Below are 25,309 nucleotides of genomic sequence, written 5' to 3' on the forward strand. Positions count from 1 at the left end.
AACAGATAGTTCATATCATATTAAGTGGCATATTAAAGAATCTTACCAAACTGGAAAATATATTTAAGTAAATATTGCCCTTTTACATCTCTTGCCTTGAGCCACCATTTCGTGATGGTCTCTGTGCTGCCTCAGAGATCACCTGACCAGAAATACTTCAACTTTAACTGTAACAGGAAGAAGTGTGGAAGCAAAAGACACAACACTGTCTGTTAATTGGCTCATGTGACCTAACATGTATGGTTTGTTGGTATGTTTGTGACTACAGTGAATCTTACGATCCCAGGGGGCGGCCCTTATTTTTTAAAATGGCAATTTTCTATTTATGATTACCCAATGGCACATACTACTAGAAAAGTATATTATTATGATAATGGTTTATTTACATGAAGCAGGATTTTACATATGAGCTGTTTTATGCAATATCTTTTTATAGAGACCTACATTGTTTGGGGGGTATAGTTTTCCACACGGGCCAATAAAAGCTGTCGACAGCCAGAGTCGGCAGATTATTGGCCTGTGCATGGGGCCCTCCGATGGGCTTCCCCGATCGATATCTGGCCGAAAGTCGGCCATTTGTCGATCAGACAGGCCCTAGGGCTCACGATCGGATCAGCCCGATATCGCCAACCTCAAGTTGGGCATATAAGGGAGAGATCCGCTCATTTGGCGACATTGCCAACGAGCGGATCGCTCAGTGTATGGCCACCTTTTACAGTCAGGAAAACAGTCACATTCCTTCACTTTTAAGAAATGAATTACTTCCTTTTAAGTAATGTAATACAGATGACAATGTGAATAATGATTAGTCAAGCTACTCCTTCTTTTTCAGATAAAAAAGAAAAGTCAAAAGAAAAATAGCTTTGTCACTTCTTTGGAAGTCTTTTTGTGCCCCAATCAGCACTATTGCAGATTAATGAATAACCCCCCTGCAGGGCACATTCTATATGCACCAGAGACTATAGATTCCATTCTCTCTGAGAAAAAGCCATTAAACATATTCCTGTCACTTTCTAATGGGCAATTGTTTCTAGAAATGTCCTTTTCAAGAACGCAAAGGTCATTTTTCTTAGTCTTCTGCTGCAAAATGAAAGGGAAAATTACTCACCAAATGACAAGATAGTGAAAAAATATCTAACAAGATGTTCACATTGTGGAGAAGAAACTTTTTTTTTTTTTAGCAAGGCTCAGTGTTTTTTTTTAGCAAGACTTATTTTAAGACACATTTCTAAGAATGTTTAAAAATAGTATAACATTATAATTATATAAGAACATTTGACTGTTGATTTTTGGATTGATATTTTGGGAGAATGATAGAAAATGTGTCAAGTATTTTGTCATAGGTCATAATGGTTTGAAATGGTTTGTGACATATTACACAAAACCGTGCACTTTAAAGAATATATTTATAGTGGCACGTTATGGTCTTGAGCCAACATATAGATACTTATTTCCAATAAGCTCTGCCATCAAATGGACCTCTGTGTAAATATACCCAAACAGTACTGGGTTCTATTTTTTTGGCCAGCTTTGCCTATGGGCAGGTGTAACTGTTTCCTTTCTAACAGACATTTCCTATGGATGTATTGGCATTATTCTTCCCTCTTCATTAAAAAAACAGTTAAAACTAAGGTGAAACCGCAATTTTACATCCCCTGATTTTACATTATCACTCTTTTTTTTTGTGGCCCCACCAATATATTATGCATAGAAACCAGACTGGCCCACGGGGATACCAGGAAAGCTCCTGGTGGGCCCAGGTGTCAGTGGGCCCTCATGCTGCTAAACATTTGGCCTATTTCATGGCCATTCCCTATTTAAAAAAAAAGAGGAGAGGAAGAATAAAATTACTGCGAGTGGGCCCCTGGTCTAAGGTTTTTGTGTGGGCCCCTGGTGTCCCAGTCCAACACTGCATAAAAATGCATTTGATGCACCGGTAATGCCCTCCTTTATTATATGAAAGCACAAGTTTGAATCTTGCAAAAGGGGCACATTCCAGCACTGGTTACTAATGATGTGCGGGTCGAGTTTTTCTCGACCCACATCCAACCCGAACCAACCGGACTCACACCCGCCTGCAACCAACTTCTCCATTCCATTTACAGGCCAAGAGCAAGATCAAGCTTTCAACGTGAATGTGTTTTTTTTATTAGAATGGCTGTTGCTTCTGTTTCTATTATCTGGGTTACTTCCAATAATGAAAGCACTTGCAGAAACACTGGCTAACTTTAACACTGTGCTATCACAAGTGAGACCTTACCAGGCCAGGATCTATAAAGAGGTCAAATAATACAGCACCTGATACATACATTTAACTGACATGGGATCCGTTGTCCTGAACCCCATTACCCAGAAATCTCAGAATTATGGAACATCCATCTACCATAGACCCTATTCTAATTAAATAACTCAAACTTTAATATTTAAATTTCTGGGTCCCCTACACTCCCCCCCCCTACAACTGCAGGGTCTGCCTCCTCTGTAGTTACACCCCTGTATGTATGAGTATATTTATTCATATAGCATTACTTGTATACACAGCACTGTACTGTAGAACAAACAGGGTTCAATAAAATAATAAATAAATACAAAGTTCTGTTAAAATAAAGAGTAAGAGCTAAGTGCAAGAGGAATGAGGTCCCTGCCCAGCAGAGCTTACAATCTAAGTGATTGCCTGAAAGCAAGTTTTATTTGTTGGAAAAGCTCTTCCTAGGGATACACAGATATACGTATATTCCAGCCATAAAGAAACTAATGGTGTATATCCCTGCAGGCACATTGTATGGTGAGTTTGTGAGAGCAGCAGCATTGCTATTCCAGGAATGGCAGTGAGTACATTGCATGTAGAGCAGGCAGTTAGGACAGGTAACATACACTGGTGGTGCTGATCAGCCTTCCAATAGGGAGGAGAGCAAGAACACATCACCACCCCCTCCTCTGAGCGACCCCTCCTGAGCTCACAGTTCAAGCTAATCATTGACAGCACTTTTACAATGCACTTGTATAGAGGAGTTGCTGAGATAAGACAGCAGTGCAGCAGTCAGGGCAAAAGGCAGCTAACAAGGGTCAGGGAGACTCCACTTCAATGGAACTCTCTCCTACATGAAAGGGAAGAGAGGGCACAATGGGGGGCCTGTGGCTGTTGGGGTTCTGGCTCTTGCTGCCTATAGGGTTTCTATGTGAAGTGAGTGGCAGCCCAGGGGAAGGCAGGAGTGTATGGGGAGGAAGCTATTCACTGTACCCCACAAACCAGAGTCAGCTCTTTACTTATGGCACTTTCCCTTCAGACTTCATGTGGGGTGTAGGGAGCTCTTCCCTGCAGATGGAGGACGATCATTCCAACAGGGGAGCATCTATTTGGGACACATTGCTGAGAGGCCCCCAGTTAAATTGGCAGGCAGGCAACAGCACCCAGGAGCAGCCCTCTAAAAGCCCACCTGCACTGGCACATGCCATCCTACCAGCCTTGCAGTTTCTCGGAGTGAATTTTTACCACTTCTCTCTTTCCTGGCCCCGACTGTTCCCAGAGGGGAGTGGGGCCCCCAGCGAGAACGGGGTGCAATATTACAACAACGTGATTGACTCGCTGATCAGCAACAAGCTGGTGCCGGTGATCACTCTGTACCACTGGGACTTACCTGTCGCCATCCAGGAGAGGTACGGAGGCTGGCCCAACCACACTGTCACCCAGCTGTTTCATGACTATGCCAAGTTTTGCTTCCACAAGTTTGGGGATAGGGTGAAGTACTGGATCACAATGCACAACCCGTACCTGATAGCTTGGCATGGCTATGGCACAGGGCTCCACGCACCTTGGCAGAAGTGGGACATGCAGAAGATTTCTCTAGTGGCACATAATCTCATCAAGGTAAGCAAGCAGCATGCGCACTAACTGCCACCCCTTACTCATAGGCATACACTCGGCCAAAGGACACCGACCCACTCTCCTCTATTGTAGGGAGGCTAATGAAATAGTTGTGGTATACTTTTGGGTAGAAGTAACGTGTATGTACAGTAGCTGGGTAACTGTGATGTTTGTTGTGGGTGTGGAATTGTGGATGTTGTTTGTCAGGACGACCACGATCGATATTGTGAATAAGTGAGGGAGCAACCCAATGCAGATATTGTATGTTTGTAGATGTACCTTCAATATGGATGATGGGTTTTGTCAAGGTATCTGTAACGTGAAACATTCTTCTGGCCATGCGTGGAGTAGCTATGATTTTTGGGGCGTTACAATGACATGTCTTTGTGGGTGTACTTGAAGTAGGTATGTTATTTTTTTTGTTTGTGCGCCTGATAGGTATGGTGTTTGTGGGTGTATTCAGAGCAGGTGTGTTATTGTTGTTTTACCCAGGTGTTTACCTGTTGTTTGTGGGCCTTTCTGTGATAGGGATGCTACTTGTTGGGATACCCTGAGTAGGGATGGTACTTGTTGGGATACCTTGAGTAGGCATGGTACTTGTTGAGATACCCTCAGTAAGCATGGTACTTGTTGGGATACCCTGAGTAGGGATGGTACTTGTTGGGATACCCTCAGTAAGCATGGTACTTGTTGGGATACCCTGAGTAGGGATGATACTTGTTGGGATAGTGTTTGGGAGGGAACTTGATGTATGTACAGTATTTGTGGGAATTTGATGGTGGGAGTTATTGCATCTGTTTGGGTACTCTGAGTACGGATGGTGTTTAGGAGAGTAACGTGGTTGCAGTACAGTGTTTGTGAAAGCACTGGAGTTTGTGTGAGAGTGCATATGGAAGGTAGGGAACAGGGGTAAACTACTTGCATGAACTCTATAATTAGGATACAAGTGAAAGCGTAACGCAAGTTAATTGCAAAGGGTCTCTGACCATCTGCAATATTGTTACAAATGGGCAGCAATGCCCTAATAACATAGTAATGGCTACTGACAACATGGGGCCCATGCAGGCAGATTAATATTCTAGCACTCAGATAAGCAGATACATATATTTAGCTAAATGACAATATTCTATATAATACAGTTATTTTACATGTGAGCCCAGGCAGTGTGTGCATAATATAGCACTGGGTGCATGTGTTTGTCCATATGTCTGACAGTCTAGGAATAGGTTATATAAATTGGAGATAAAAAGATAAAATTATTCCTGCAGGGATGTTTTTTCCATAAATCTTTGATGCACCGGCAGTAGCCTTGACCTGTGATTTCTGTATCTTGTATCTCTACTGTAACACAGCCCAGGGACGGGCTTTTTGTTTATCCGTATCTCTGGATCTGGCCAGTACTGGGCAGTGAAAACTGATAGGGTCCCTGTATGAAGCCAGTCATTTGGGGAAGATACACTCTCTGCAAGCTAGCACCTTGGGAAACATACATTCTCATAAGTGCCTCAGTGGAGTTTACACTCTCTTTCACGCACTAGGGTCAGTTTTATCAGGAACCTATATAACTACCTGTGTGTTTGGGGGGGGGCACGCAGACACAGGAATAAGATGGAAACACTCGCAGATACTGCCATGGCTAAAATCGGACCTTGCACCCTGACCCCAGCAATAATAACTCTACTGCAATGTTGGGTTAAGCCCACAACAATACACCATACCTCCCAACATTTTGGAAGTAAAAAGAGGGACAAAAAATTTTTTTCTGCACGTAGCGCAGCTAATTTTTTGACCACACCCCTTTCTGTGGCCACACCCCCTAATTACCATGTTTGTTTTACAAAATTTGGCAGGTTATGAAAGTTTGAAAATATTTTTCCTTATCTAAACTGTGTTTTTGTGTCTCAAAATTGTTACAAAGTATCTTATTTGCACCTGTTAGCTGTTCTGGGCTCTCTGCTAAAAGCCAATTAAGTGAGAAACTTTGTTTCTTTTTCTGGCTGTTCAGTGCAGAGAAAAGAGGGACTTTCCAGTACAAATGAGGGACTGCGGGTTGAGCTGTCAAAAGAGGGACTGTCCTTTCGAAAAAGGGACAGTTGGGAGGTATGAATACACCGCTACAGTATAATATATATTGACGCGTGGACAACTTGTAACTGGCTGTTTGCTGCAGCCTGAGGCAAGATTCTTACCTTGCCTCATGGCAGGAGCGGCCCTGACAGCACTAAACCAAAATTAGACCTCGGTAGAACATGTTTTATATGTAGTTCCAGCACCTCCAGACAGAGGCTGCAGTCCCTCCCTATTTACCACTTTCTACTATTATCTGTGTGAATTCTGCAGTGTAACATATGCCATTTATCCACATGAATCCTTGAGCCTGTAATAGTCTTGTGCTCTGAGTTCAGCGTTTCCAGGGCTTTCTGCTTTAGTCAGAAATGTGACATATTATGGTCCCCATGCAAGACAAGAGACTCTTCAGAAAAGATGCTTTTCGGGCTCCCCTAGTTTCTGGTCCCAGTGATGCCACTCTTTTTAAGTTTTTAGATGTCATATACAGAAACCCTAGCTCTGCTTGCTCTTTAGCATTGCATAGCACAGACAATGACCAGTAGACAATTTTTCTAATTGGTTTTGTTTTAGTGACCTCCTTCAGCTCCATTTATCATAGGAGAACATTGGATTGGTTAGTGACTAGGGTTGCCACCTTGCTGGTATTTTATCTGCCTGGCCGGTAAAAATAATGGTTGATCCCAATGTTATTAATAGGGAAAAAAGATAAATATATTTTTCCAAAAAAAGGTGGCAAACCTATTAGTGACTGATGAGCTTTAAAATTGGCTTGTGGGCTGTTGTGTCTGGCTTGTGATGAAAACACTAGTACCCATTATGGATTTCCTCCTACTGAAATAAACTTCAGGTTAAGTTGGTCACCATGCACAGGTGGTTATGGCCTAGAAGGAATAATTGGATCTTTCCATTCTCATCAGTGGGAAGAATTCCATAGCTGCAGGCTTTTGGGGAACACCTAACCTAGCCCCAGTAGTTAACCAAAGCTCAATGCAAGGGGCCATGTTTGATTGCAAAGCATCCCTCGGCGTAAAGCCCCAAAGAATAGTTTACGGTCAGGGCACACAGGTAGATTCAGAGAGATTCAGGGCGACAAATGTCCTCTTTTTCGGGGTGACTAATCTCCGTAACCTGCCTCCCCTGCCTTCCCGCCGGCTAAAATGTAAATCGCCGGCAGGATGGCACTCGGCGCAAATAATTTTCCGAAGTTGCCTCACGAGGAAACTTCGGGCGACTTCGGAAAATGAAACACGCCGAATGCCATCCCACCATCGATGTACATTTTAGCCCTGACCCTTATAGGGGAATTTATGCAATCTGTAAATGGCAAATCATGTTTGATGCGTTAGCACGGATAGACAGATCAGAAGGGTTAAAGGTTCTCATCTGCATCTGTTTCATCAGTTTGTATCGAGTCACAGCATGCCCACTGATAAAGGCTGCAAGATCTTCAGTTTACCCAGAGTTAAATACAACACAATAGCGAAAGGTTGTTTATAGGTCTTGCACATACTCTCTATTTGTTTGCCAGGCAGGACTTTACTCAGAATGACAGTTTATCTGATTCCGCTCATACTCCACTATTACTGTACTCTGTGACTGACTCTAGGTAAATGGTGCCCTGCTGCTACAGTATCTAGATAAGGCCTCTCTCTCTCTGAGCCTGCACAAATGTGATTTTCTCAATTTATTCTTATGCATACATGTAAATTATTGCCCTTTTAATTATGGGACAGTTCTTATCAATGCTTGGTCCACATGCTGCTATAAGGGTAGGGGCACACGGGGAGATTTGTCGCCCACGGTTTTTAAAAAGCGAGTCTCCGAGACAAGGCGATCGTCTTTGTGCAAGCGAAGATTTTGAGCGACTTTTGTTCCGGAGCAATTTGTATCCTATAGTGCGTCACGCTACTTTCTCCTCCCACGCAGGAAATGGAAAACAACTACTGTGTACTATGTTGTTTCTTTGCTCACTGTTTTGTACATACACATATGTATAAATTATATATTCTCACACACACACATGAAGGAGAATGTTTTCTCTGCGTCTTGCCTCGATCGTTTGGTAAAAGAATGGTGTTCCCGCGGCACGACCTTTGGGGATCGTCCTTACGTAACTGCGTCATTGTGCACGCGTAAGAATTTGCATACTATCGCGGCTACTAATCTCTGTGTGTGTACTTGTAGGAGATTTCAGTACTTCTCTATGTACATGCTATTGGAGACAAATGGCTCCAAAACGGGTGCATTTTGGAACTACAGGCGATTTCAAATCACGCTGTGTGCATAATGACTGGCGAGTTGCATGTAGTTGCATGTAGAGACAAAACAAACGACTTGTCGCCCGAACTCGCTTTTAAAAATTGCGGGCGACAAATCTCCCCGTGTGCCCCTACCCTTATAGGCTAACAACTCGAATTTTTTTACTATACACAGTAGTTTATTTGCTGCCTTCCACACCTTGTGTGCATCGACAGGCATGGGATCAGTCTGTTAGTGTACACACAGAGTGGATTTCAGCATTAAAATGCATACTTCAGCATTTCCACAACAACAAAAATGGTGTGTGCACATAGATAGGCTGATCCTATGCTGGTCCTGAGACAGTGCACACACATATACGGTGTGGAAGGTGTTGGTCTGAGAATTCTTATTACAGCCCTGGTTAAACAATGCAAAACAAAAAAAAGATGCAATAAAAACTGAAGTTTTGCAAAATACTTTTAGACAAATGGGATAACATCAAACATTTTGGGACAGCCCTTTCTCAGGGCCAGGTAAAACAGACACATAATAAACTTGCTACACACATGCAGATATTTGGCAACCCATTGGCAAGTTGATTACATATCGAGCAATGTTGCTCTGTTGCAACTGTTCAATCCCCTCCAACAGTTTCAGATTGTCTGAGGTTCTATAAATGTTGCCAGTGCCATACTTCTAAGTTATCAGGGTTCTCCCACAAGGAGGCCCAGTTATAGGCCCACTTATAACCTGAGACCACTGGGCAGTGAGTCTTATGGCCCCATACATGGGCCGATAAAAGCTGCCAACAGACCGAGTCAGCAGCTTATTGGCCCAAGTGTGGGGCCATCCGACAGGCTTCCCCAATCGATATCTGACCCAAAGTCGGCCAGATCTCGATCAGGCAGGTTAGAAAATCCTGTCGCATCTGTGCGTCTATGCAATCCCACGATCCAACCGCCTGTATCCATTCAATCGGATCCATTCTGATCCGATTGTTGGGCCCTAGGGCCCACGATCGGATCAGCCTGATATCGCCCACTTCAATGTGTGCATATCGGGGATATCGCCAAATGAGCGGATCTCTACTTCTATGGCCACACATGCCACACCCGTCATCTGCTCCAGTTATGATAAAACCCCACGATCCAACCAGATTCTAAAGACGAGGGCAACAATTCAACACGTTTCAAAATTATATTTAGGTGTTGTGCATCCCCCAAAAACATTACAAATCCTACTGAGCAATGGCTTGATTCATTGATTCCACATGTATAGCCATATTGCTCAAATATCCAACCAATCGTTGAGCCTGTAAATAAAGGACCGGTAACACCAAAATATCATATTTTTGCCATGGGGCAGCCATTCAGTCTAAATAGGGCAAAAAGGCACAGGTTTAGACAGCAGACAAATAACAAACTATAGGATACAATGGGTTTAGTTCTAGTGGCACACCTAGCATGTTTTGCTGTCATGTGCAGCTTGTGTTTAAGATATCGTTTTGCTTTAAAACCTGGACTAGCAGTTTGGGTTGTTGGTATCCTCTCAGGGGACTCAGAATGAAATATACTTACGATTGGTGTATAAGACTTGTTTTCATTGAAACTGTAGCTATCAGTAATCCTCCTGCTAATACTTACAGCACATGGCCTAACAGATAGCAACTAAATATATTATTCCTGCAATCTCATTTCACTGTAGCCTACGGCATTACATTGGTACAAGGCACTTTCCATATTGATGAAAAAAGAATCCTCATATGAGCACATATATTTACAATACATTAGCACATCTATTTGTTTCACTGTCAGTTTTCCCAACCATCAGAAAAACTGGTTACATAGTTACATAGTTAAATTGGGTTGAAAAAAGACAAAGTCCATCAAGTTCAACCCCTCCAAATGAAAACCCAGCATCCATATACACACCCCTCCCTACTTTTAATTAAAATTCTATATACCCATACCTATATTAACTATAGAGCTTAGTATCACAATAGCCTTTGATATTATGTCTGTCCAAAAAATCATCCAAGCCATTCTTAAAGGCATTAACTGAATCAGCATCACAACATCACCCGGCAGTGCATTCCACAACCTCACTGTCCTGACTGTGAAGAACCCTCTACGTTGCTTCAAATGAAAGTTCTTTTCTTCTAGTCTAAAGGGGAGGCCTCTGGTACGGTGATCCTCTTTATGGGTAAAAAGGTCCCCTGCCATTTGTCTATAATGTCCTCTAATGTACTTGTAAAGTGTAATCATGTCCCCTCGCAAGCGCCTTTTTTCCAGAGAAAACAACCCCAACCTTGACAGTCTACCCTCATAATTTAAGTCTTCCGTCCCTCTAACCAATTTAGTTGCACTTAGTCTCTGCACTCTCTCCAGCTCATTTATATCCCTCTTAAGGACTGGAGTCCAAAACTGAACTGCATACTCCAGATGAGGCCTCACCAGGGACCTATAAAGAGGCATAATTATGTTTTCATCCCTTGAGTTAATGCCCTTTTTTATGCAAGACAGAACTTTATTTGCTTTAGTAGCCACAGAATGACACTGCCCAGAATTAGACAACGTGTTATCTACAAAGACCCCTAGATCCTTCTCATTTAAGGAAACTCCCAACACATTGCCATTTAGTGTATAACTTGCATTTATATTATTTTTGCCAAAGTGCATAACCTTGCATTTATCAACATTGAACCTCATTTTCCAGTTTGCTGCCCAGTTTTCCAGTTTAGACAGATCACTTTGCAAAGTGGCAGCATCCTGCATGGAACGTATAGTTCTGCACAATTTAGTATCATCTGCAAAAATAGAAACAGTACTTTCAATGCCCACCTCCAGGTCATTAATAAACAAGTTGAAAAGCAAGGGACCTAGTACAGAGCCCTGTGGTACTCCACTAACAACACTGGTCCAATTAGAAAATGTTCCATTTACCACCACTCTTTGTAGTCTATCTTGTAGCCAGTTCTCTATCCAGGTACAAATACTATGTTCCAGGCCAACATTCCTTAATTTAACCAGTAACCTTTTGTGTGGCACTGTATCAAATGCTTTAGCAAAGTCTAAGTAAATCACATCCACTGCCATCCCAGAATCGAGGTCTCTACTTACATTCTCGTAAAAAGAAATTAAATTAGTCTGGCAAGATCTATTACGCATAAAACCATGCTGGCACAAACTCATAGTATTATGATTTGCTATGAAGTCCAGTATCTTATCCTTTATTAACCCTTCGAAAAGCTTTCCTAATACTGACGTCAGACTAACTGGCCTATAGTTTTGAGGCTGAGAACGGGATCCTTTTTTGAATAGAGACACCACATTAGCAATTCGCCAGTCTCTCGGCACAATGCCAGATCTCAATGAATCCTGAAAAATTAAGTAAAGAGGTTTGGCAATCACAGAGCTAAGCTCGCTAATTACCCTGGGATGAATACCATCTGGCCCTGGACCTTTGTTAATCTTAACCTGTTCAAGTCTCTTTTGAATGGTGATGCATTGTTATGTGTCGTTATATTACGGGAACAAGAACCTTTATACAGAAACAATGATATAAGGGATTATTTACAAAGTACAATTGCCAGGGTGCTACTATGTGACTTTAGATTGCTGTTCACTAAGCAATGAAACCTGGCCCTTGCGTTGGGTAAAAGAGGTGCAAAAGCTCAATGGCGCAAGAGAGGCATATGTAATAAAAGGCACAACGTTTGCCCAGGTGAAATAACCCATAGCGGCCAATAGGATATTTGCTTTGCCTTGGATGAACCATGCACCTTTAGGGGCAGATTTACTAAAGGATGAAGGGGCAAATTCACTAAGATTCCTAGTTGCGCCAGTGTCCGCTTTGCCACGCTTCGCCAGGCGTATTTTCGCCAGCGCTACGCAAATTCACTAAAATCCGAAGTTGCGCTCAGGGGAAGCGTAAGGTTGCAAAGTTGCACTAGCGTTAATTCGCCAAGCAAAGAAAAGTTACACTAGCGATGCTTAATTTGCATATGGCGCCAAATTGAAGTTACAATGGAGGAATATGTAGCAGCACTACACAAGCCTGGGAAACCTTCAAAACAGCAAATAAAATTTTTATTTTGCCCTACACATGTGCCCAGTGTATAGTTAAGGTGCCATGAGTTAGGAAATGTAGGGGGGAAAATTTTTCGATCTTTTTCAGCCTATCACCCATAAAAAAAGAAAAAAAGCAATCCCTATCTACTCTATTGCACTTCGCCTGGTCTGAGGTGGCGAAGGAAGTCTGGTGTAAAAGGTAGCGTTCAGAAAAATGTGGGCGTCAGTGAATTTGCGTAGTTATGTCCGTTTTGCAAATTCGCCAGGCGTATGGGTGCGAAGTAACACTAGCGAATTTACGCCAGCGTCCGTTAGTGAATCGGCGAATTAACGAAAATGCGATAAAGGCTAATGTTAGGAGCTTCATCCTTTAGTGAATTTGCCCCGAAGTGGCTAACACTGGCGAAGATTCAGTGTAAATGTAATGTATAAGATGCACCATATAATATTAAGAGTTGCATTCAACTTTAAATCTTCCGCCGTATGCAAATTAGCCTGAGCGCATGACCTCTAACGAAGTTGTGCTAGGTAGAATTGAACACTAGAATTTTCGCCTGGCGAAGTGTGGCGAAGTGTGGCAATGGCTGCGAATGCGTCGCTGTCAAATTTTCGCCACTTAGTAAATTTACCCCTTAGACATTGGTAACTGTGGGGTTGGTCTAATATTAGCCTGATCAAATATAATATTGTGCTGATCAAACTGGGGTCACAGACCAAAGCAGCTGTTTGTTTACTGACAAGTATTCTTACCAGATTTTGCCGATAGGAACTGAGGCTTGAAGCTCTGAAACATCCCTAGAAGTCAATACAGACCCTATACAGCCAGTTATATAAGAGAAAAATTAAATGCATTTTAGGAATCCTAACAAATAACACATATTGTTCATCCTCCCAGTACAGAATATAATTACACAGTTTGTTCATTTGTGCGTTGCCAGACTGTTCTAACAATGCACATTATTGATCCTAATTGTGTTCTCTATGTAAAGTAAACAGATTGCACTGATAAAGAACAGTCATTAAATGCAAGGCAGGTAAACTCAGTGGGGAGAATTTGTGTCAACATTCCAATCATAAAAAAAAAAAGAAAAGTAACTTTATGATATGTTTAACAGAGTGGATTTCCAATTAGCTGCCACTGGCTTTTGTTCCAAGAGTTGAAATGAGATTGCACAGTTAGAACTGGATTCAAACCATCACTATAAAATACATGACAAATGTGTACAACGTATATCACCCCAACAGCCCAGATATTTTTTACTTTTTAGCCCAAAAACTCAATCAAAAACTCAGATGTTTCTCACTTTTTTGGGGCCTCAACAAATTATTTTTATGTACAACTGCAACATGCCCTGGTAACCATTACAGCCATTCTGCCAAAAATTTACAAAATGCCCATAGCCTGAACTTAGAGCAAAAAAAAAAAAAAAAAAAAAAAAAATATATATATATATATATATATATATACACAGTATATACAGGTATAGGATCCCTTATCCGGAAACCCGATATCCAGAAAGCTCCGAATTATGGAATGGCTATCTCCCATAGACACCATTTTATCCAAATAATCCAAATTTTTAAAAATGATTTCCTTTTTCTCTGTAATAATAAAACATTACCTTGTACTTGATCCCAACTAAGATATAATTAATCCTTATTGGAAGCAAAACAAGCCTATTAGGTTTATTTAATGTTTAAATGAATTTCTAGTAGACTTAAGGCATGAAGACCCAAATTATGGAAAGATCCGTTATCCGGCAAACCCCAGGTCCCAAGCATTCTGGATAACAGGTCCAATACCTGTATATGATATGCAAGAAAGCTCTGGCCATTGACAGTACCTTATTCTAAAATTGCCGTACCAACTTCAGTTCAGAACTAGGTTATGATACTTGTCTGAGTATTGTTTGGGGGGTAACTACATCATTCAGTTATGACAATATTTTGACTGTGGAAATGTATCAAAGTTCCATGACCCTCCTTACTAACATTCTCTTTATCCTTGCCATCATTTATGAATATTTATTGGATATTCAAACATTCCTGGAAAAACAGGCTTTTTCTTTCTTTTCTTTTTGATTGTTTGTGCATCCATTGGCTTAGTTAGTTTTTGTTTGTTTTCTTCATTCATATAAATTTTCAAAAATAACGTCACTGTACCACTTGCGGCACATCTTCAGAGTCTACATGATATTTGCCGTCATATTGATTTCTATTGTTTATTGTGAAAATCAAATAAAATATTTTAAACAGTAAAAAATTAATTTTCATTAAAAATATACTTCCACCAGTTTACAGGTCATGTGGGTTTCAGGCTGACTCTCTCATTATTACAATACAGAATGGCCTAAAAATAAATAAAGTATTAATTCTTTATGAAAGGCATATATTTCTGGTGAATAAGGACCAATGCACAACACCACATAGGGAGTTGGATATAGGGCATGTAATTAGGTCCAAGGAAATATTTGCGTTAAGCTGACATTACAACTATGGTTGGAAGAAGAATAAGCAGAGTCAGTTCTTTTCTACTTATAACTGCTATGCTATTTAAGGTGCTAATATGCTGAGATTTATTAATCTGCATTTATTAGTCAGCTCTAGAAAATATGTGTAATATGTTTGTCTTGCAGGCCCATGCTATGGTTTGGCACACCTATAACACACATTTCCGCCCACTTCAGAAAGGCTACCTATCAGTGACACTGGGGTCCCACTGGGTCAAACCAGCGAACACCAGCCGAGGAACTATAGAGCAAAGTCAGGAGTCTATTGAAGCCGTCCTTGGGTGGTTTGCCAAACCTATTCACTATGATGGCGATTACCCAGAAAGCCTCAAAACAAAATATCACTTCATCTTACCAAACTTCACAGAAGCAGAGAAAGCTTTTATCAAAGGGACGGCAGACTTCTTTGCACTCTCCTTCGGATCAAATGACTTTAGTGTGTCAAACAATGACCATTCACTTAACCTGAGGGCAATATTGAACTGGATTAAGATGGAATATGACAATCCCAGGATTCTCATCATGGAAAACGGCTGGTTTTCAGACAGCCCCGTCAGAACAGAAGACACAGTGATAGTATATATGATGAAGAAGTTCATCAATGATGTCCTTCAAGGTTTGTACATTTTTTTTTTCAACTTTAAATAGAAATATTCGTCAGGTGTGGGATCTTAATACTATAACCACCAATGACTTCCCTTTCTTTGTGTTTCAGCTGATGCTTCTGCTGCTTCTGCCCTAACCACCTGGACCTCTATTCCTTTCTTTTAGCCTCTTCTTCCTCTTTACACTCCACTCCCAATTCCTACCCTGCCTGTGTCCCCACCGTCTTATATCCAAGTGTTGATGTTTAAAATCTCTAGCAAGTGGCTGATCAACATACATATACTCCATAGAGCCCCTCTGCAAAATGAGGGTAAAGACACACAGAGCTACTAGCCACAGCTTCTTGTTGTGGCTACAAAATGCCAAAAAAATACCCTGCCATAGACTGTACTAAGAATTGCCTCTGCTAAAACACACTATATTTATCAAAAAGTGAATTTAGAGATCACCAAAGCCTGTCTGCTAGAGTGAAATTCTGCTACTCTATTCATTTCTATGGGATTTTTAAAAGAGTATTTATCAATGGGTGAAAGTGATAAATATGCCTTTCCAAATGCCATAGAAATGAATGGAGAGTGGTGGAATTTCACTTTAGCGGACTGTGGACTGTGTAACTTCATTCTTTGATAAATATAACAGTGTCTTAGCAAAGCCAGTTATCACTGTTGTCTATTTTGTAGCTGCGACAAGTAGCTGCTGATAGTAGCGCTGTGTATTTCACTAAAGGGCGAAGTGGCAGTCGCTAATAATAATTTGCCAGAAATCCAATCTGCAGGGACATTGCCAATTTACTAACAGGCGTAGAGGACAATTTGCTAGCGAAGAGACCGTCGCTAACGAAGTTTCATGCCCTATCACCAGGTGAATTTTCGCTCAGGCAAATGATCATTAAGCAAAATTCATTAAAGTGTGAAGTTTACATTGAGTGAACCTGGTGAACTGATAAGATGAAGTTACATCCTCCTCAATCTTATGTCAGTGACATCATATCCTGTATGCTGAAAAGTCATGAAACTTTTAAAAAACGTTGGTGTTTTTATTTTAAAGCGGGATTGTCTTTAAAAGTTGAAAAAACTTTATGGAGCAGGCACTCAATGAAGGCAATCTTCCACCAGGCAGATACATTCAAAGTGAAAAATTTATTGTTTCCACAGCCTTATGTGTTTCGTGATAAATACTTAATGATAGGCTGTCTTTAAAAGTTATATACGAAGAAAAGAAAAAACTGAAAGAGCTGGCCCTCACAATTGCACCTTCCCATACATAACCTCCGAATTAAATTAGAAGTATTAAAGTTAAAACGTAACCTTTAATAGGCATTTAAAATAAATGTCCAAACAGAAAATTAAACTGATGCTTAGCACCACTCATAACAACCCTCCTTTTACCCGGTCAATCAGCTTCCTGCTTCTAGCTGTCTTTTTAATTTTCTTTTTGGACATTTTCTTCGTATATAATTATTATCTGACCTTGCACACCATACACTGTGTTTGATGGTTGGTGCTCCCCAACACCACATTTCTTCATGTCTTTAAAAGTTGTAACTATTAAATTTGTAAATTTTATCATTTAACACTTTTTTTTTTACCATTTTAAGGGCATGCCACGTTTGTTTTAGGGTGGGCTCATATCTAGGATCTCTTCATATAGAGGATCTCTTTTGTCTTTAATTTGCTTCCTTCGACATTTTTAACAATAAGTGGACACTTCAAGCAATTCCACCTACATTTGTAATAAAGTCATATATAAGAGCTATATGTACCCGCCCTATTCATATTGACCTAAGCGTATGTGAACTAATGAAACGAACGCTAGTGAAAGTTTGCTATGAAAATGCATACGCTAACAAATTAACGCTAGCGAAGCTTCACCATCATTTGGCTGCAGAGACACAACTTCACATCTTAGCGAATCAGCTTAGTGGTAGCGAATTTGTGCCTGGCAAAGTGGCGCCGGATGTGGCAGAGCCTTTCCAGGCAAAAATTCACCCCTAAGTGTTTAGGCCACTTCCCTTATTACTAAAGGCCCAGAAGGTGGCATCCCCAGGGCCCCAAGCCCTTTTGCAGAAGCACATGCTATATAAATAATATGTCTGCCCCTGTCTTAAGAAAATCTTGCTACATAACTCTACCTTTTTTTAATGTGTTGTGAAAAGAATCTCATTTTTCTTTTTGTCTGCAGCTATTAAACATGATGCTGTAAATGTGTTTGGATACACCGCCTGGTCCCTGGCAGACACATTTGAATGGCACAATGGTTTCAAACTCAGACGGGGATTATTCTATGTTGATTTCCACAACAAAGATAAACCAATGACTCCCAAGTCCTCTGCATTCTACTACAAGCAGGTTGTTCAACAGAATGGCTTTCCCCAGGGTGACTCTGCCTCGGAAGTGTTTGGTCAGTTCCCATGTGACTTTAACTGGGGAGTAACAGAATCTGTTCTAAAGGTAAGACAGACTACTAAAGGTATTTTATTTTTATACAAGCTGAAATGTCATGTTCACTGCTAGATAGTCTATAACAGGGGTCCCCAACCTTTTTCACCCGTGAGCAACATTCAGATGTATAAAAAGTTGGGGAGCAACACAAGCATGAAAAACTTTCCTGGAGGTGCTAACAGGAGACTCTATTTGGCAGTACACCTGTTTTTTTATGAAACAAAAACTTGCCTCCAAGCTAGAAATTAAAAAATAAGCACCTGATTTGAGACCACTGGGAGCAACATCCAAGGGGTTGATGAGCAACACGTTACTCACAAGCTACTGGTTGGGGATCACTGGTCTATATAGTCAAGTATAATCAATACTATTGGGCGATTTTTGTTTATTGTGTAATGTGTTAGTCCTGTTTAAAGTAAAGGATAATTGATATTTGCAGAATAGACATGAAAAACTAAATAAGAGAATAATCAGCGATTAGCCTGGTTCAGGCATCTGCGGGAGCAACAATCAAAGCAAAAATTTAACAGTTGGTTTTTCCATGATGGTGCATCTGCAATTTAGAAAATGGACAGCTCATCTGTTATCCAACAAAATCACAGGACAGTCTGTTCAAACCAACCCCACAATCTGCCATATGGTTTAAACTGCCCTATCAAATCTGAACATGTGTGGCCACCTTTAATGGGTTGGTCACCTTCAAACACTTTTTCCAGTTCAGTTGGTTTCAGATTGTTCACCAGAAATAAAGACTATTTTCAATTTCTTTCAGTTTTCTATTTGTGATTGTTTTTCTAATTTTGAAGTGTAAAATTAAATTTTTCTTCCAAAGCCGCTCTGGGAAGGGGGGTCGCCGACTCTGTAACTGTTCTAAATTGATATATTAAGTTGATACATTTGTTATCTTTGTTCCTGTTGAGAAGAATCCCTGAGTTTCATTAAAGGCAGCTGTTGATACAATAGTTGCTTACATCCTAAAGATACTGCTGAGAAATGTATCAACTCATGTAGCCACTAAATGTATCCAATTGCAAGAGTTAAGAATCTGCTCCTGGATCACTCAGCTGCCAGACTCAAACACCGCAGACACAAACATTACATTTTAATTTTGGGAAACCGATAAAATGTAAAAAATGGAAATCAATTGAAAAAAAGTCTTTGCTTATGGTGAACAATCTGAAAACAACTAAACTGGAAAAAGTGTTTGGAAGGTGAACAACCCCCTTTAACAAAAATCAGCTTGGTAGGAACTAGTTTCTGTAACAATGGAACTCTCAAATATTTTTGTCTAAGTCTAAGGAGTTTGCATCTTCACTAGCTATTAGCCATTTACTTTACCTTATAACAGAGCCATTACCAGATAGTAAATAAAGATAAGAATGGCATTTCCCAACATAGCAAAGTGTACTCTTTGGACATAAATGTTGTACATTATGTTTTATGCTTCTGTACCAGCCCAGGGCAACCACGGCCCTTTAGCAGTAATGATCTGTGTCTCCAAAGATGCCCCAGTAGCTCCCCATCTTCTTTTCTGCTGATTCACTGCACATGCTCTGTGCTGCTGTCACTTACTGAGCTTAGGGACCCACTCACAATATACAGATACACATAGAATAGAAATGTCACAGTATAAGGCTGATTAGTAATTAATACAGATAATTACTACATGGCAGCACAGAAACCAGTGCAATTAGCATCAGAATTTAATAATCAGCCCTGTAGCTTCAGCTTATATTACAGGGGAAGCTCATTTTCTGCTTGATAATTAGTGACGACCCCTAAGTTTAGCTTCTCAACAGCTCCTCAGAGCCCACTGAGCATGTGAGTGTCACAGACACTTTCCAAGATGGTGACCCCCTGTGACAAGTTTGAAGTCCCGGATCATTGCTGCTATTGGGAAGCTGAAACTTTAGGCTGGTGCAATAAGTTCAGTAGATAAAACATGGCTTGTTTAGTCCTATTCATTTTTAGGGTTTAGTTCTCCTTTCTTATGGAACACGGGAAATACTGGCACTTTCAGGCTGGCTGTAATTCCAGGATACATGTGTGCACTTGCACGTTATTCAACAGTGTAGTGTGTGCAAATACAGGTATAGGATCCGTCATAAGGAAACCCATTATCTAGAAAGCTTGTTATTACGTGAAGTCCATGTCCTATAGACTCAATGTTAATCAAATAATTACATTTTTTTTTAATTATTTCCTTTTTCTGTGTAATAATAAAACAGTACCTTGTACTTGATCCTAACTAAGATCTCCTTATTGGAGGCAAAACAATCCTCTTTGGTGTATTTAATGTTTAAATGTTTTTTTTAAGCAGATTAAAGTTATGGTGATTAAAATAACAGAAAGATCCAGAAAACCTTAGGTTTCATACCTGTATATGCAAGTGCATTGATCTTATATGGATGTAAATACCTTTTATAAGTCACATGTACAATGAGTTCTTTCTAGCAGTGATGTCTGGTGCACAGAGCTGAAAGGATATGGCACCTCCCAAAATTGTACAGCAACACCAAATAATACAGTAGAAGAGAAGCAAGTGAACATGGAAATAACTATTAATGTGACTCTGTCCCTACAATTAATACACTATTATATAGAATTTTCCTTTAACAAAAGTGTCACCATCCAAAGCAGAGTACAGGTATGGGATCCATTATCTGGAAACCCATTATCCAGAAAGCCCTGAATTACAGAATGTCCATCTCCCATAGACTCCATTTTATCCAAATAATCTTTTAAATGATTTTCTTTTTCTCTGTAATAATAAAACAGTAGCTTGTACTTGATCCAAACTAAGATAGAATTAATCCTTATTGGAAGCAAAACCAGCCTATTGGGTTTATTTAATGTTTACATGATTTTCTAGTAGACTTAAAGTATGAAGATCCAAATTACGGAAAGATCCGTTATCCGGAAAACCCCAGGTCCCGAGCATTCTGGATAACAGATTCCGTACCTGTACTAATAAATCCAGTTATTCTGGACTGAATTCTCCATTCATAAAAGTCCCATTTTCCCCAGAAAAAGGGTTTGGTCATTCTAGAAGAGAGAAGGGATAGAGCAGATTTGTAGGCAGGGTAAGAGTGTATACATTCATAAATAAAATAAAAATAGTTTTTAATTTCCAATGTTCAGAGTTATAGGATCAAATATATGTACGAGTCATTAAAATTATACAATTCTTTTTATAATTTTTAGGCTGAGTCAAACCCCTCATCCCCCCAGTTTATTGACCGCCAGTTGTATGTGTGGAATATAACAGGAGATGGCATCCTGCATGCGGTACAAGGAGTGAAGTTGAAGACCCGTCCCGCCCAGTGCACCGACTTTACCAGTATCAGGAAGCACATAGAAATGCTGACAAGAATGAAAGTCACACACTACAAATTTGCCCTCAACTGGTCTTTGATTCTACCAAAAGGAGATTTGTCTCTAATTAACCGGGAAGTACTAAGATATTATAGGTGCATGGTAGATGAGGCATACCTTCAAGGGATCAAGACTATGATCATGCTTTACTACCCAACTAATTCTTTGAACCTTCCAGGACCTTTACTGCAAAATGGAGGATGGTTAAACAAAACCATAACTCAGGCATTCGCTGACTACGCTGACCTTTGCTTTCGGGAAATGGGGGATTTGGTAAAGCAATGGATAACTGTTAACGAGCCAAGCAAGTTGGGGCAATTATACAGAAGAAGCACTTATCAGGCTGTGCACAATGTACTCATAGCTCATGCTATGGCTTGGCACACATATGACAAAAAGTATAGATCCATTCAACATGGGTATGTTTCAACAGCTCTTCATGCGGACTGGGCAGAACCTGCTAACCCCTTCATCAAATCCCATACTGAAGCTGCAGAAAGGTTCCTAGAGTTTAATATCGCCTGGCTGGCAGAACCGATTTTTGGCTCTGGAGACTATCCAATCCACATGAGGCAGTACATTAATGCCAAGAGACAAAGGGGACTGTCCAATTCTTCCTTGCCTTACTTCACGCAAGAAGAGAAGCTCCTGGTGAAAGGATCAGCCGATTTCTTTGCCATTAACCATTTCACCACGTGGCTGGTACGCCATCAGCCACTGAATGATTTCGACCAAGACATCAATCCTTTTACTGACGTCACATGTTTACATTCTCCAGGCAAAATGGCAGTAGTTCCCTCTGGGATGACGAAGCTCCTGAAATGGATAAAAAGAAATTATGGAGACACCTCTATCTATATCACAGCAAATGGGATTGACGACCATTCATCCAAAAATGACGAGATTCGAATATATTATCTGCAACAATACAGCAGGCATTTATTACAGGGTAGGTTTATATATTAACATGCAACTTTTGTTTTTTAAATTGGACTTGTGCTATACACATTTAGATAACAAATCCATATATTGCTGTACATTAGTTCAAAGGTACTCTAAGCCTTTGGTTCATTGGCTGGCAAAGGGGATATCAGATCCTAATATTGCTGAGGGCCCTGGGGTGTGTAAATGCTTTTTTATTATTTGCGGTGAAACACAAGCAATTCATCTTTCAACTCATCTTTCAATTTACCTATGGCAGCTCTCACAGTCTCAATTCACGTACTGTATCTATCAAGTTCTCTAGTAGACCCAAAGAGGCCCAGTCTGACACGGTTCTGGAAGATGATTTGTCTAAAGGATATTGCTGAGAAAATGTATTAAAAAAATAGAAAATTAGTTGCACAACCAGTTTCTTTTTACAGCATTTGGCCCATGGTTAAATAATTTTTACAGGGTATACAATATTGGGCCAAAGGAATAACTTTTACATTAAGTGTTCTCCCCCCTGAAATACCTGGAGGAGAGCATAATATATTTACTAATACAATTCATACAAAAAGAATGGAAGAAAGGGCCGTTCCTTATTTATACTTTATATGTGTAGAGTTTCCACCTGGCTGGTATTTCACTGGCATAGCTGATTAAATACCAACCAATACAAGTAGTGCTGTATTTACATCCAGTGCCGCCTTAGGCACTGGACCATAAGAGGGCCCCCCACACTCTGTGTATGACATTACTTCCCGTTGTGCATAGGGTTGCCACCTTTTCAGGAAAAAAATACTTCCTTCCTAGATATTTATCTTTTTTCCCTATTAATAAAATTGGGATCAACCATCATTTTTACCGACCAGGCCGGTAAAATACCAGCCAGGTGCCAACCCTAGGTGGGAATGATGTCACTTTCTGTTGTGTGTCACTTCACCTCCACCAAGATGTGCTACTAACTGCCAGCTACCCTTTACCTACCCCAAGCTCAGCTGCCGGATGTTTTTATTGGGGAAATTTCACTTTTTTTTTTTTTGTAAAATTATATCAGGCATCTGAGCTGCCGCAAGGCTGTCTCCCTGGCTCAGGCCCTTGGGTGCCTATATAAATATATATAAATATGGCCTTGCAGCCAAGGCAGGGGTAATACAAATCAAATCTACTCACGATTTGACCTTTTTACTTTTTTATATAGTTTGTCAGTATGGATAATATTATCCGGCTAATGGCTAACGTTTTAATCTTCATTTCATACAGCTTACCGTGAAGATAATATAAACCTGAAAGGCTACTATGCCTTTAAACTGACTGATTCTGCAGTACCGCGTTACGGCTTCTACAGCTCTACCATGAAAGCCAAACCTTCTGTGGACGCTTATAGTGCAATTATTAGTAGGAATGGCTTTCTACTGGATCCGTCCGCCAACACCTGCGGAACAAAAAGCAACAGAGCGGAATGTTCGTTCTGTGTGTTTTTGGAACAGAGGAAAGCACTGATCTTCTTCAGCTGTTGCCTCATTTCCACCTCTGTCCTTCTACTGACTGTTACCTTAATACGAAAATACAAAAAGAGGCGCAGGAAACTGCATGCAGAGAAAAGGAAGACTTTAGTCTGTGTATTGCCTAGAAAGAAAGACAGTTTCAGACGCTGCTGACCACAGGCCTCAATGGAACTAGTGTGTATGCTTCAATTCACTCCATTTGTTCTAGTACTTTAAATAAATCAGGACTTGGCCTTGATAATTATGTTTTCTGAGCTAATTTGCAATCAAAATGTCATTACATTGTAGAATGCTCTTTGGATATAAATCTCACGTAGAGGCAGGAAGGACCCCAAACCTATGCTTTGGCAGAAATGTATTTGACATAATAATTTTTAGGTGTTATTAGTTTCCTAGCCATTCCCAGTCTGCATATAAGACAATGGGTAACTGTTTGCCCTCACTTGGATCCTTAAAGGAACAGTAACATTAAAAAATAAAAGTGTTTTAAAGTAATGAAAATATAATGCAGTGTTGCCCTGCACTGGTAAAACTGCTGTGTTTGCTTCAGAAACACTACTATTGTTTATATAAATAAGCTGCTGTGTAGCAATGGGGGCAGCCATTCAAAGGAGAAAAGGCTCAGGTTACACAGCAGATAGCAGATAAGCTCTGTCTGTCTAATGGTGTTATCTGCTATCCATTAGTTAACATGTGCCATATAGCTATTATTCAATTTCCGCCATTGCTCCACAGCAGCTTGTTTATATGAACTATAGTAGTGTTTCTGAAGCAAACACATCAGTTTTACCAGTGCAGGGCAACAGTACATGATATTTTCATTACTTTAAAACACTTAAATTTGATTTTCCGGGGGGCGGACCCAAGAGATGGCCGCGTTGTAGCCGAGCTCCCGCACCAGGCAGCAAAAATATAGCCATCACAGCAAACGAAAGGCCAAATTGACACAATCCGTCTCTGCCTGAGATAGGGATAAAGAGGGAAAAGGGTTGATACCATCCCCTGGCTCGTCCCTTCATTGCTGCCCCGGAACTTACTGCACAATATCGCAGTCCCACGCCGCAGGCTCCGGCCTGCAGCTGGAAAACTCTAACCAGCGCTGCAGGCTTCTCTGTGCAAAGTGCGCACATCGCATGACGAAGACCGGCAATAGTGCTCTAACTACACCCTTACCTAGCCCGCTATCTCGCAGAGGGGAGGGGAAGCTCCGACTCAGCACGGCACAGCGACGAAGTGCTGCCACTCCTGACGTACTTCCTCCATTTAGCCGCGGACCCGGACCGGAACCCCCGCTGCCGTACCCGACGGTCGGTAAGTGGCAGTCACCCGACTTCAGAACGCTAGGGGGAACTCCGGCCACGGGAAGCCGGCACATCTAAGGGCCTTACCAGTGTTCCTGGGCCTGTTCAGATACACACACGGGCCTACCATCTGGAAAGCCTATTTTCCCGCCCCACACGCCCAGTATCGAGACCACTAATCTGCACTAAACACCCCCACGGCTGACTAACGCCCCAGTTCAGATTATTCATTGTGGACTGAACGTGCTGTTGGGATGATTTAACCTCTGGACACGACTCAAAGCAACCTAGATCGTGATCCAAGGTTTGCCTACCCTGATCATCGGGCCAGGAAATTAACCCTACTTTGCCCACCACGATCACGTCTTCTAAGTTCATACTACCAAAGGCCGCGCTAC

At 40.9% G+C, this 25,309-nt stretch overlaps 1 protein-coding gene across 1 annotated transcript; it reads left to right on the forward strand.

The window, feature by feature from the left end:
• Nucleotides 1–2,995: 2,995 nt before the first annotated feature.
• klb.S (klotho beta S homeolog) lies at nt 2,996–24,396 on the forward strand. Its single transcript, XM_018243098.2, has 5 exons — nt 2,996–3,868; nt 14,883–15,372; nt 17,544–17,812; nt 21,008–22,127; nt 23,366–24,396. The coding sequence occupies exons 1-5, from the start codon at nt 3,125–3,127 to the stop codon at nt 23,761–23,763; spliced, it is 3,021 nt and encodes a 1,006-aa protein (XP_018098587.1). The 5' UTR covers nt 2,996–3,124; the 3' UTR covers nt 23,764–24,396.
• The last annotated feature ends 913 nt before the right edge of the window (nt 24,397–25,309 follow it).

Source organism: Xenopus laevis, chromosome 1S, assembly GCF_017654675.1.
Source record: "Xenopus laevis strain J_2021 chromosome 1S, Xenopus_laevis_v10.1, whole genome shotgun sequence".
NCBI lineage: Eukaryota > Metazoa > Chordata > Amphibia > Anura > Pipidae > Xenopus > Xenopus laevis.